The following is a 14,754-nucleotide window of genomic DNA, read 5'->3' on the forward strand; positions in this document are numbered from 1 at the left end:
TTTCTGTACTTTTTTCTAGATATAATGCATTATTTTGTAAGAAAATAGTGTAAGTCAATACTGAAATCTGAGACAATCTTCCTAATCAAATTTAAATACAGACCATACAGTTTAACCAACAAGGAATGCTGGATTCAATTTATCAGCCCCATACATCTATGAGCTTAATAACACAGCAATGGTTTTTACAGTCCTATTTAAGAATCACTAATAAGGTTTCTAAAGGTTTCTGGATTAAAAACAAGGTAAAGTCTTAGGAACTTAATTTGCTATTAGTCTTAAAGAATCTAATTTGTTTTCAGATTTCATCTCACACACAAATGCATTGTGTAATCAAGGCCATGTTTGATATTAAGAGGTGAGATATTTTGTACTAGATAACCTAGGTATTTTATGGATAGAAGAAATCATTTACATGTATAGGCTAAAAATAGAAATACTGCCTAAAATAATAAGACTTTAAAATCACAAAATATTTAACATAAATTAATAATCCTTTGAATAAAATTTGGCCTTCTAGTAAAAGACATGAACTACAGTTATTAGGACAGAAATCCATGTATTTAAAAATGTATAATGCTTAGGCCAATGCCTAACTCAGTTTATTTAAACCATCTAAGTTATGTTTACTATGTTCAAAAGCTCATTGATTTAGGATTCTGAAATAGTTTGGCAGAAGAAAAAGGCTACATGCATGTAATATAAAATTCTCATTAACATAATAAACAGGTCAGTATTCAAGAGTGGTTTCGATTTCTTTCTCCAAAGGTGATTTTTTTTTTTTTTTTTTTTTTTTTTTTTTTTTTTTTTTTTTTTTTTTGAGACGGAATCTCGCTCTGTCGCCCGGGCTGGAGTGCAGTGGCCGGATCTCAGCTCACTGCAAGCTCCGCCTCCCGGGTTTACGCCATTCTCCTGCCTCAGCCTCCCGAGTAGCTGGGACTACAGGCGCCCGCCACCTCGCCCGGCTAGTTTTTTGTATTTTTTTTTTTTTTTAGTAGAGACGGGGTTTCACCGTGTTAGCCAGGATGGTCTCGAACTCCTGACCTCGTGATCCGCCCGTCTCGGCCTCCCAAAGTGCTGGGATTACAGGCTTGAGCCACCGCGCCCGGCCTCCAAAGGTGATTTTTAAAAGTTAGTATCTGATTGTGTCTTAAGATAATAGCGATATTTAAATGTCAATGCCTGGTAAAGGAGAAATTTAAATTTTCTGAGATAATATAAAAATACACCTATTTCCATTAATGTCTTTGTTTCCTGTTATTAAAAAGGATTTTTTTTTTAAAAGAACTACATCGATTGTATTGTATCTAGAATACTTTTGCCTTATCATCCTAAACTTTTGTTTGTAAGTGAATCTTCAAAAGCATTGTTGCTTGCTGGGACCATTTTGCATGTAGAGATGTTTCATTCAAGAGTTCCATGCAGAGGTTATAGTTGTGAAAAAAAAAAGAGGTGTGTGTCTACATACTCCTTCTCTTCTTACAGTACATCTACAAACAGCACCATTTTATTCACATTGGCAGAATAGCGCAAAGTCATTACTCTTTATTGAGACATCCCTGAAAGGTACATCAAAGTTTTCTCTCCCATGGAAAGAGTGAAATTACCAATTAGAATAGGGCATCATGAAAAGCACCCTAGAAAAAAACACTTATTTCTAAATATAAAAGACAATCCTAAGAACAAAGGAGTCCAGAAAAGAATGTATACAGTGGCAGGTAAAGAGTTAGCTTCAAAAATTGAGTAAGGGAAATATCTGTTTTCTGCACCATGGTTTATTACACCAGAAATATGTTTTTTTCCTCTAGTGGATAGCATGCATCTTACAAAACCTGGAAAGAAGAGTATTAGTATCAGACTTACTGATCCAATCAAGAAGGCTTGAAATGAACACTTGAAGTGGAAGAGAAAAATGTGAATCAATAACACAGACCTCACAGAAGACAATAGGTTTGAAATGAAAATGAGACATAATGGAAAAAAAAAAAAAAAAGATCTAGAAATTGTTTTGTAAAAACCACGACTTGAAATAATGCATAGGCTTAGAATATAGAGTATACTAAATAAAACTCAAATAATAAAAATATTAGACATGCTCAGCTCATGAAATGTACTCTTTTAAAAAATCTGTATACAGCACTGACAGCTGAGTATAAGAATTGCCATAACTGTTTGTGCAAGGAGTGTCCTGCACAAGAGTACCTGGCCTGTGGAACAAGTGGGGGCATAATCCACTTCATACTCCAATTGCCTGACAGGTATAATCTTCAATTTACAGGATAAAAACCCAGGCTTAGATATGTTCAGAAACATGCTCAAGGTTATGTAGCTATAAAAATATGAGGCTATCTTGCCTAGAATTGGAAGCCAAGTGTGTCTGGAATTCATTATTTTTAAAAAACATAGAAAAGGGAAATTTATATATACATATGGAAACATATATAATTTATTCTAAAGGAGAAGAGTAGGAGAAAATTCACTAATTTTTCAAAAGGAACAATACAATGACTGAGAAATGTGTGTCACTGCATATCAGGGAGTTATACACCAGTTTTATGATAAAAATATTAAAAATTGAATTTGGAGATGTTCATGTCAGGAAAGGAAAATAAAAGAAGAATTTGTCACTGGAAAATGGTGCAGCAATCCTAACAACAATATTACAGAGGATAGTTTGTGAATGAGTACAATATATGGATGAGAAAGAGAAGGCTTAAATAACAGGATCTCTCTTGGGAGGAATTCTAAATTCTAAAATTTGGCTTATAGGTAAGGATTTGATTTGCATCCACAACACAGATACTGAGTGGAAACAAAGTATTTGAGGTGCATAAGAGTAAAGGAAGAGGATGATGAGAAGGATTGGGTAAATTCTATGAATTTAAAACACACAGCTAGTAATGGGAAGTTACCCAGAGACTCCAAGAAAACACAACTGAGGAAGAAAGTAAGAAACTAAAGATACAATTATGACTTTATCTTTGCAAATAAACCTATAACCAGAAAATAGCACAATAATTACCTAAAGAAAACAATTTTACAAATGAAAATTTAGTCATAGATTCTTATATTTCTACAAAGAATGTATAACAAAAAAGTGAATGTGAATGATTAAACAATGTAGTAAGGAGTTTTAAAAAGTGTATGAGGTGTGTAAAGTCAAGAATCCTTATAGATACTCCAAATATGAAAGGTTTTAAAATACTAGCTGTGTTAAGAAAGAAAGAAATAAGCCCACAAACTGAGGGAGAAAGAACTGCTAATTTGTTTTGTTGCTGCTATTGTTTGTATCTTCTCTGTTAAAGAAAATTAGCAAATTAGAATGAGTAGAACAATGTTCATATAGATTTCAGTTTTGCTCAGATTTACCTACAGACCTTTTTCAATGAGGGATAACCAGAGAAACATCGAGAATGATCCACTATGGTCTGCTATATCGGTAGCCTGTGAGCACTTAGAGAAGATTCCAGTAATTATCAAAGGCCAGGATGTTTTCACTAGGACAAGCTCTTTCACTTTTTTGAGAATCTTAAACAGGTTGAATAAAAATATGCAATTTACAATGTATCTTAATGTGAGTAATGTATCATACAAGTGATTTTATTGTGACCTTGTGAGCAAGATAAAAAAAAAAAAAAAAAAAAAAACAATGGTTTTATGATAGAATAGCTGAATGAGCCCGGGCGCGGTGGCTCAAGCCTGTAATCCCAGCACTTTGGGAGGCCGAGACGGGCAGATCACGAGGTCAGGAGATCGAGACCATCCTGGCAAACACGGTGAAACCCCGTCTCTACTAAAAAATACAAAAAACTAGCCGGGCGACGTGGCTGGCGCCTGTAGTCTCAGCTACTCGGGAGGCTGAGCCAGGAGAATGGCGTGAACCCGGGAGGCGGAGCTTGCAGTGAGCTGAGATCCGGCCACTGCACTCCAGCCTGGGCGACAGAGTGAGACTCCGTCTCAAAAAAAAAAAAAAAAAAAAAAAAAAAAAAAAAAAAAAAAAAAGAATAGCTGAATGAATCCTTGGAGGTTGATCAATCTTACTCTGTGAAAATTTTATACTTTCTACCATCCCAACTCAAAAGATTATTCTGTGATTTAGTTAAGGAAGTGGAACATACACTTTGCCAATCCAGGGATAATACAAGGTTTTGAGGGAGAGCTAATAGATTACGTGGTGATCAAATAAATCTTCGAAAATGTTTTGTTATGCTGAAATTCATCCAGATAATATGCTAACAAGAAACAATGTAAAGATCTACATTTAAATTTCAAAAATATCATTTATACAAAGGATACGTGAATTTAACATTTTAACCCTTTGAAAAAGATACATTTTTTTCCACATAACTTGATTTTCAGCTTCCTTAAGAAACTATCATACTTCAATTTCTTTTCATTTTACAAAAGTATTTCTATTTCTCAGACATATTAAATTAGCTTATGCCACATTCTGTATATATCTTGAACTCCTAAAGTAAAAATATGTTCGACTTCTGGCTTCTTAGGAAACAAGACAAATGCTTATGCAGTACAGGTGAGTGTGAGCACATCTGAAGTAAGATCCTTTTCTGAAGTTATACCATGTAATTTATCTCGCATATCTAGTGATGAAGGATTTTAGAAGGCTCAAAGGCTGTCACTTTAATATGTCTGCTGTCATAGTGAAAAATGTGTAATTTCAAAGATTTTTAAGTAATTTGGAACAATTTGTGTAGAGTAATATACATATGGTGAAAACATATATATATGTGTGTATATACACACACACACACACACACACACACACACACACATATACATAAAATATATTTTGGAATCCATGCAAAACTATTAGAAAAATGGTAACAACAAGGTCTTCACAGAGGACCACAAAGTAAAAAGGACATCGATTAGATTTCTCACCTGCCTGATACCCAATCGGTATGCAACAATCCGATCCACTGCATCAGGATTCATCTGTGTCCACTGTAGACTGTAAGAATAAACACGGTGTCTGTTCTGCCATACTGGATTGTAGGTATCATAATAGAATTCTGGAGCATAGGCCTTTCCTGAAAACAGAAAGTGTGTTTAAATTTGAATGATGACATATTGTAGTGTAAGCATACTTATTCCCTTTGGCCCTTTTACTATTTCTACTCTATCTTCCACTAGTAAAAATCCTGTCAATTCTCTGGATACATTTTGACAACAATGTGAGATTTCCTGGTTGATTGGATGAGCAGTGTGAGAAGAGAAGGATGAACACAAACTGTTTGGTCTAAGTGATTGGAGGAATGGGATTTTCATCAACCAAAATGGAAATCTATGGGAGGATGAAATCTGGAGAAAGAAGATCAAAGTCATTTTTAAATAATTTGAGTGATCTAAACAGATACATCAAGTATGCAGTAGGATATAACTACTCTGGAATATAATAAAGATCAGAACTGGAGATATAATCTTGCTAACCGTAGGCATGCAGATAGAATTTAAATTTAAAGCCACGATACCGAGGGAGTGTGAGTAGATAGAGAAGGTGAAAGTCTGACACTGGGGCAATCCAAGGTTGAGAGTTATGGGAGGAGATAAAAATCACACAGAAGCCCAAGAGGGAACAACCATAAATTTGGGGAAAACTAAAAACGTGGTATCCTAGAGGTCAAAAGAGGTATTTCGGGAAGTGAGTGATTCACTGTGTAGAAAACAATTAGAGGAAATGAAAATTTGTGTTTGTATTACCTGCGGCTTTCATCAATAAAGTGAACTTAATACAACTTAAAACAATTTAAAACAATTACTTAATAAAAGATCTAGTCAATATTTAGCTTATATTTAATTTTTAAAGAAATATGAATTACATATAGCGTATATAGCACATAAAAACCATCTGTTTTTCTTAATTGCCAAAATGAAAAGTTTACACACCATTTGGAATTACAGATCCAGCTTCCCAATATTCTGAAGTATAATTTTTTCTATTACAAATAACATATTTATTTAATAATAAAACAATATTTAATGAGAACCTATTCAATGAAAAATATTGTCCTAGATATTAAGAACACAATGAATCGCCGGGCGCGGTGGCTCAAGCCTGTAATCTCAGCACTTTGGGAGGCCAAGACGGGTGGATCACGAGGTCAGGAGATCGAGACCATCCTGGCTAACACGGTGAAACCCCGTCTCTACTAAAAAAATACAAAAAACTAGCCAGGCGAGGTGGCGGGCGCCTGTAGTCCCAGCTACTCGGGAGGCTGAGGCAGGAGCATGGCGTAAACCCGGGAGGCGGAGCTTGCAGTGAGCTGAGATCCGGCCACAGCACTCCAGCCTGGGCGACAGAGCGAGACTCCGTCTCAAAAAAAAAAAAAAAAAGAACACAATGAATGAGGAGGTATGGCCTCCTCATTCATAGAAACTAATTACATTTTTTCCAGACTTTTCATGTAGCTTTGCAATTCTTAATAAGTGGAAAAGCTGCATTTCTATCATCACTCATTTAACATTTTTTCTTTTTTTCTTTCTTTTTTTTTTTCTTTTAATTAGATTAGGCCAGCTGTAGGGCTCATGCCTGTAATCCCAACACTTTGGGCAGCAGAGGTGCTCGGATCTCTTGAGCCCAGTTGTTAAAGACCCACTAACCTGAGCAACGAAGCGAAATCATGCCTCTACCAGAAAAAAAAAAAAGGCAAAGTCCCAAATGAGAGGAAAACAACATACTGAGTGAAGGAATCAAGTAGCAAAACATTCTTGGTAATTTGTATTTGAAACAAAATTTTTCAAAATGAAATAAAGGAAGTGAATTTAGTAGTAGCCGAGTCAGACAGCTAGAAGTTTTAATTAAAAATACACATTCAATACCTACAAATTTACTAAAGAAGTAATGAGCTGCTTAGATGAGTAACATAAACCTAGAGTGTTTTCTTTACAGAGTGGTATCTGGATTGAATTGGGGAGGTAAAAGTCTAGTGTTTCTTTTCTATGAAGACTGAGGGGTTGCTTTTGTTATTTAATCAAGGAAGAAGCCTAAGGGTGACTGATTCAGTTCTAAGTAGCCCATTCTTAATAAAGTAACAATTCATTCAAAGAGAATCAAGAAGAGAATACAGGCACAACTAGGGATTATTTAGCATGGGAAAAAAGCGGGGGTGGGGGGTGGGGGAATACAGTTTTCTAGGAGTTGAAATAGATCACAAATAAAATCAGAATAAACGTTAACAGATACATGAAATAAGATGAATACCAGGGATTTCCTATTAAAATGGGTACATACTTTGACTTAGAAATGTTCTACCAATGACTTTTGAATATGGAATGGCCTACCTCAGTAGACTATAAATTTCGCTTTACTTGAGGTATTTAGTCAACACTTAAACAGCCATTTAGCAGGGCTGAGGAAGGTAGCTGCCCACAAGATTGTCATTTAAAATAACTTTCAGTCCTGAAACTGAACTGTAGGCTGCTATAAAACATTTGCCTGTCAAACTGGATTTGATATGTTAACTAATTTTAGACTAAATATGGTTTAAATACAGAGGAACTGGCATTTCAAAATTATCTCATAACATTAAAAAAAATTCCTCTTGAAAGGGCACGTATTTATTGTAAAGAAAAATATCTTTCCAAATATAGTATTCATAAGGATGAATTCACCTCTAAGGTGGTGACCAGGAATCCAGACATTCTCAAATACGCCGGGTTATTCTGATGTAAGGAAATACAGGTCTTACAATTTGGAATGCTTTAAACAGGCTGAAATTTCTCTCTGAAATTACCTCCAAGTCTATATAATAAAAGATGTAAAAACTTATCCTAAAGTCATAAGAAACATCTCTTTGGTCTTCCTCCTCTGAGACTGGCAGCAGCATGCCTGATCCGACAGCCAGGATCTCTCTGGGGCAAGACTGAGAGACATCAGATAATGGGGATGGGGCGAAGTAGGATAGAATAATAACAGGAAATATTCGAAGCATTTCAAGAAGTAGCTATCCTAGTATAGTTGACTTTTGTTGACTACCACGAGGATAACTGGCTGCATGCCATGAATACAAATTGCCATTGTTCTAGGAACATTATTTATCTAAATGAACACTTTTGAGGTTACTGAAATAGTTTTACCCTGAAGTTAAAAAACAGATCCTCATGATCTTGTGAGTAATATGAATTTGTTTATCAAGATCCATTTTCAAGGTAGTAAAAACTTAAGCTCCAGTCTAACCCACTAAAATATTACAAATAGATCCAATTTCACTATAAAATGTTATCATCTTTATATTTAATTGCAGGCTATTACAAAGGCTTTCCAATGTATTTTTTAAAATGCTTTATCTGCATTGGCTAAACCACAGGTAATATTTTTTCATGGAGCATTAGATTAGAAAATACTTTAGAGACTATTTCAATATCTCGTATTATATATAAATAAATTAAGGTGCAGAATGGAGATAGGGATAACATATGAAAGGTTATACAAATAAATAATCAAATACAATAAGATCTATTACTTTTTTTACTTAGAATCATGAGATTAAAAAACAAATTAGTGAAAGTTTTTTTTAGTTGAATAATCATATTACTTGGAATTAAAGGTAAAAAACATTTTTAGATGGTGCATAAATAGTAATGATTAGTAATAAGTAATTGCTAATCAGAAATAATTTTCAGTTATTATGATTAAATATAGATGTGCTTACTTACGCCTCACGGCATACTTTCTCCTGAACCTACCGTGGAAAAGCTTTAAAAAGGAAAAATGCTTCTTGATTTTATTGGAAAAGGGCATCTTAAATTTTTTGAAATGGGACACACTTAATTTTCTCCTCTAATTTCAGAGCCAATTATACTTTATGCTTATATACTGATTTGTAATAAAGACACAGTAAAACTAAGGAAATAACCTTATAATAATCTTGGGCTTTGACATCCAAACATGACATCTACTGGTTGAAAAGGGAAAGAATTCGTAAATATTTTTTTCCATTTTATACCTCAGGCATTTTAATTCTTCCAGTAAGCATACCAAGAACATTTTCTTACTCTTTCACATTCTAGTTTTATTCTTATACAATGTTGTTCCAATCTAAATATTTTCAGATTAACTGACCTAGAACTATATTCATTAACTGAACTGGGAGGTAATTTTTGGAATCATCATGTATGATTATATATAAATCTTGGATTTAAAAAATATCCCTAAAATATCTATGTAGAAAAAAATTTGTTTTTGAAAATATTTTATAGATTTATATAGAAATATTGGTATTTTGTAAAATGGTTTTGAAAAATAATTACATTGAGACTACAAAATATAATTTTATGTGTAAAGTTCAAACATAAATTAAAAACAATTATTATTCCCGCTATGAACACTTAAAACGTGCTTGGATAAAAGAACTGACTTTAGTAAAGTCAACAGAGTTTTTGAAATAAAAACAAAAAAATATATAATAGTGATCGAGACCAAACATATCTTGCTTTTGAAAATAATTCACATTTTGGAAAACAGACTGTAGGAAGATAAACTTAAAAGAACTACACAGGTTGATAGGACATGTTTGCAAATTTAGGGATATCTATTAATTTTTCACTTTGTAAAAGAGACAATATGTAGCTAATACATATTGCTTTCCTGTGAGGTGCTGAGAAAATCTAGATAAATAAAATGAGCCCACTTTATCATCAAATTGCACAATCTCAGGGGAAAAAAAAAAAAAAACCTCATACAAACAACAAATTCTGATACCGTTGTTGGCATAATTGACTCAAAACAAGAACAAATTTATATCTCTCATCTAGAAATGCTAGATGAAATTATGCCAAACATCTTTTTAGATGTATGTTTGCAAGCAAGAAAAAGAAGTCTCTAGGGATCAAAAAACACTACTGAAAACAAGACATTTAATAAGAGTTAGGGGAGATAAATAGAGTGCTGTTGGTCTTTTTTATCATTGGGAGATGGATTTTCAGGCCCATGGAGATAAGGTTAATGAGGCCACCACCTATGAACAAAATCTAGAAAAATTATAGTTTCAGACGTAGGATATACTAGAAAACATTTGACTCTCACCAGTATAGGAAGATGACAAAAATATTTATGTTACCATAAAATTTTTTTGACTAGTGATACTGCTGGAGTGCTTGAAAAGAGCTAATGCCAAAATGATCTTGAAAGACATGCTGTCAATTTAAGGTGCAGATAATTCCTCTAAATCCCAATGATTATAAATTCACAAACATTTTGAATACACAAATACACAAGAAAACATTCCACTGTGAGAGATTACCAAGATAAATAAATAGCAAGATTAGGTATCAGATAAGAGAAAAATAAAATAGAATTTAGGCTGGGCACAGTGGCTCACGCCTGTAATCCCAGCACTTTGGAATGCCAAGGTTGGAGGATCATTTGAGGTCAGGAGTTCAAGACCAGCCTGGCAAACATGTTGAAACCCCATCTCCACTAAAAATACAAAAATCAACTGGGAGTGGTGGCAGGCACCCATAATCCCAGCTACTTGGGAGGCTGAGGCAGGGGAATTGCTTGAATATAGGAGGCAGAGGTTGCAGTGAGCCGAGATCATCCAACTGCACTCCAGCCTGGAAGACAAAGCAAGACTCTACCTCAAAAACAAACAAACAAAAAAACAAAAAAACAAAAAAGAAAAAAAGAAAAGAAATGAAAATAGAATTTATAAGTATACATAAGTATACTTAATAAGACTAAAGTCATACAATAGAAAAATATAAACGAACACTATGGAACATTCTATGAAAGAATAATTGATACTCTCTACTGGGACCATAGAAAGCCTTCACAAGAGAAATATCTGGCATTTTAACTGATCTCAAAGAAGAAAAAATCAAATCTCTCAGACAGACAAGGTTGGTTCATGAAGGGATAAAAAGGAGAAGAAATAAAGTGTGACCGTAGGTGGAGAAAAATGAATATGTTATAGATACTTTTGAAACTACTTTAGGATATGGTACTGTTGTAACATTCAGTGCCCACCTTTCCTACCAAACTGTGCACTTCTCAAGAACACACAATGGCTGACATAATCCATGTGCTTGCAGAATACAGGAAAAATATGTTAGCGCTAACTTGTGAAGTATCTTAGTGATATAAGATGTTGAATATTTACTCTAAAGTCCAGTTATTCTGAAATGATTTTAACCAGTCCTCATGTAAATGGGAGAAAAGATTTTATAGTGAATCCACTGATTTTCATTTTTTTTAGTGTGTAAAGAACTGAGTGATGGCAAATAATTGGACAGGAACCAAATAATTTAAATGGTGATAAGGAAAGAATTTCACAAAAAACACATTTACAAAGTATCAAAAATAATTAAACCTAATTTAAAACTTCTCAAATGTATACTGAAATTCAAGGTGAACTTAAACACTGATGATACACTGATTTGAAAAAAAAAAAAGCCTTCTAAAAATCAGAAATCACAGCTCTAGAAGCTAATCAATATAGTGAAACGATTTGAGAATCAAAGTCACATTGTGTTTACATACATAGACTGGCTAAGGCAGTGGGTTATGTGTTAAAATATTAGGTAAAATATACAATAAAAACATATGCAGCTCTCTGTCATTCCTCCATAGGGCAAAACACAGAACATGCAACTACTGGAACAAAAATTACATTCTCTTCAAATTAATGAATCTTGAGTCATATTAATTAGAAGAGAGAAAAAAATGTTTCTACAGAAAAAGGCATTTTTCTAAATGTTTAATCAGGGAAATGATATACATTTATTTTATGTTTTACAACAATAACTGCTGGGAAAGAAGCTAATGGAGTGAATGAGTGAGAAACCTTAGGCAGGAACTAGTAAAAAAAATACTGCCTATAAAAAAAAAAAGATACGTTATTTGAGAAAAGAAGAAAAGCTGATGAATTCAAAAGTGATTGTGCATAAACTCCTGATCAGCATGTGTCTTCTGACTGGATCCTGAGCGGAGACTACTAAATTTTCAGTCTTGAGAGACTGAATGGTCACTAGCATCTCTGAGAGGGAAAATGACTGTGAACATCTCATCCTGGAAAAGGAGTGAAAGATTTCATCACCTCTTGAGATTCTGTCCTTCTGAAGGCTTATTGTTTAGATTCAAAGCCATATAAAAATGTGTCATGAAATTAGGAGCATAAAGAGTACTTTGAGGAAAATAAGATTTAATTCTGTCAAGTCAAAAGAAAATTTTTTAAAATAGCAATATACTTATCTCAGTTATCTTTATTTGGCATTTACTTGTATGGTATTTAATATTAGATCTTATCATATTAAAAGTAAGTAATACAGGAATTATTACCAATTTGATGGGTTCTACCTAGTTCATTGGCTTGAAAGATGCTAAATTTATATGAAGAAGGAATTAAAAATGTTAAACATGCAGGCAGTAGTTAACAAAATAAACAATTGTATCTGACTTTAAAACAATATATTGGAATTAAGATGAATGTCACAGCAGCAATAAAACTCAATGTTATTAATAGTTTGTTCAACAGTGATAACTTGTCAATATGTATGCAGGAAATAAAAACATAACAACTAATTAATACAACTGTGGAGTCAATGACAACATCTGTCAGTTAAAGATTCATTTTTAAAATGAATGCAAGATGTGTGCAACAATTTATAATCCAACTAAATCATTTAGGTCAAGTGCCTTGGTACTTGAGACAGAGAAGTGTTTATCAAAACTGTGTCTTCCCATTTAGTAATAGCGAATATATTTTTCAATGACCAGTCATTATCACGACATTACTTTTAAATCACAATATAGCTGGTTTATTCATCCCTTACTTGAATTCATTTTCTTCTGCTGGAGGCAGAGCTGTACACATCACATTAAGGCAGACTACCCTGCGACCACACTTCAGCACTCAAGAAATTCCTAAGAATTTATAGCCTTGGAAAGCAGGTTTACTGATTAAATAATGAAACTATTGATTATATTGTCAGTCTTTACAAATCTCTGGGATCTTTATAGAAAGCCTTTAAATCTGCTCAGGCATAAGGTACAATTGCTTTGGTTACAATATTATGATTTCTCTTGTAGGTTATGCCTCTTCAAAATAAATCTGCTGAAAAAATAAATGTCTTATTTCCCAGAAATGATTTTATTTAAAACATTGTGTGTCAAGTTAGTATTCCTATTATTAATCTGGAAAACTTGTTTACGAAAATCAATTTTAGCATTATTTTTTAAAAATTCAGTCACAAAAACAATACATTCAGCCAATATATGAATTTATGAACTGATAAAGTCATAATAATATGTCTAAAGCATTTTCATGATGAACATATACCAGGAGAAACTGGCAACAAGCTTTATGGAACTTATGGCTAAATTCACTTATAAAAGGAAGTCTTGCCCACTCATCTTTTTCTGATGCCTCTCTTGCATTTACAGATTCATCTTTTAGAATGCCTCTTCTTTGTAACTATTAGAGTTTATTCTAATAACGTTGAATCTCACTCTTATCACTTCACACCAACAAAAGCTTTGTAATTCAGTATTTATTGAATAAATCAATCAGTGAACTTTTCACATGATTTCACTTCTTCTATTCACTTTCTAGTGACTCAGCATGCCAATGACTGAATGTTTCTAAAGCCCCAGTTTTATCTTCACACACCTTGATCCCATAAACTAAAATACTTTCCTCCTGCAGTTCCTCTCTGCTTTTCAATTGTTAGCTATCTTTTAATACCAAAATCACCACTATCCTTCCTTCCTTTAGTAACTCTTTGTTCTATGATAATTATTTACATCATAGTACTTAGCATTTAATTACAAAAACATCATAATTTTATTCCAATACAGAATAATTTCTGAAAATGCTTTCTATAAAATCATTTTTATTTCTTGTTGAGGCCCTTTCCCAGAATTAGACATAATATAGTTGAGGCCAGTAGAGGGTACTGAACAATACAAAGCAACCACACCATTTAAAATGTAAAAATCATTCTTAGCTCATAGGCCATATATACACGGTTGGCCAGCCAAATTTGGCTCTGGGGTCACATCTATGACCCATGATTGCTAAACTCTGTTCTAAATTAATTCAAGATGTTACAGTTTGGAATGTATTGTTACTAGGTTCTTATCTGAGAGTTCAGAATATGCTAAGTTTACATCTAAAAAGTGTCTTTCTTAGACTTGACCTGTCTGCTGAATTGTTATTTTAAACAAATATGACACTTATGTATGCATGAACCATAGCTTTGGTAAAGAGTGAAAGCCACGTAGAATCTCTAACTAGCAAAGTATAAAAATGGAAAGACTCCAAGACTAGATTCCCTGGTAGATTCCCTGTGCTAATTTGAATAATGTATATTTAACATTTATGTTACATCAAACCCCTAAAAAGGGAAAATGAATATTAGGAAGTTACATCTGATAGACTGGGTACCTCTTAAAGATGAATGGTGGTCTATGGAATTACTTGCTTGGAAACTTTGCTAATTATTCCTCAAGTGAAGTTTATGAAAGACTTATGATTTATGTGATCTGGTTTTGACAATAGAGTTTATTTGGTAGGGCAAATGTCTAACTGAATTATACAATGTCTGAGAATACACATATGACATTTTAATTTAGGAAGTTAACTTGATAGTTGAGTACAATAAAGGTATGCTACAAGTATTCTTAACTTTCAATCAATATATATTTTAAATAATGTAAATACATAAATAGTATTTGACCTGATATATGCTTAAGACACACATATTTTTATAAATTCATATAGTCCATGATCATAT

At 33.3% G+C, this 14,754-nt stretch overlaps 1 protein-coding gene across 2 annotated transcripts in view; it reads right to left on the reverse strand.

Moving 5' to 3' along the window:
* The window catches only part of MDGA2 (MAM domain containing glycosylphosphatidylinositol anchor 2), an 854,319-nt gene that overhangs the window by 80,011 nt on the left and 759,554 nt on the right, over positions 1 to 14,754 (reverse strand). For both annotated transcript variants that reach the window (XM_010375832.2, XM_010375833.2), the window contains exon 10: positions 4,903 to 5,051. In XM_010375832.2, coding sequence (XP_010374134.1) covers positions 4,903 to 5,051 — 149 coding nt within the window. The remainder of the gene's footprint in view (positions 1 to 4,902; positions 5,052 to 14,754) is intronic.

The sequence above is a fragment of the Rhinopithecus roxellana genome, chromosome 5 (genome assembly GCF_007565055.1).
Source record: "Rhinopithecus roxellana isolate Shanxi Qingling chromosome 5, ASM756505v1, whole genome shotgun sequence".
NCBI classification, from domain to species: domain Eukaryota; kingdom Metazoa; phylum Chordata; class Mammalia; order Primates; family Cercopithecidae; genus Rhinopithecus; species Rhinopithecus roxellana.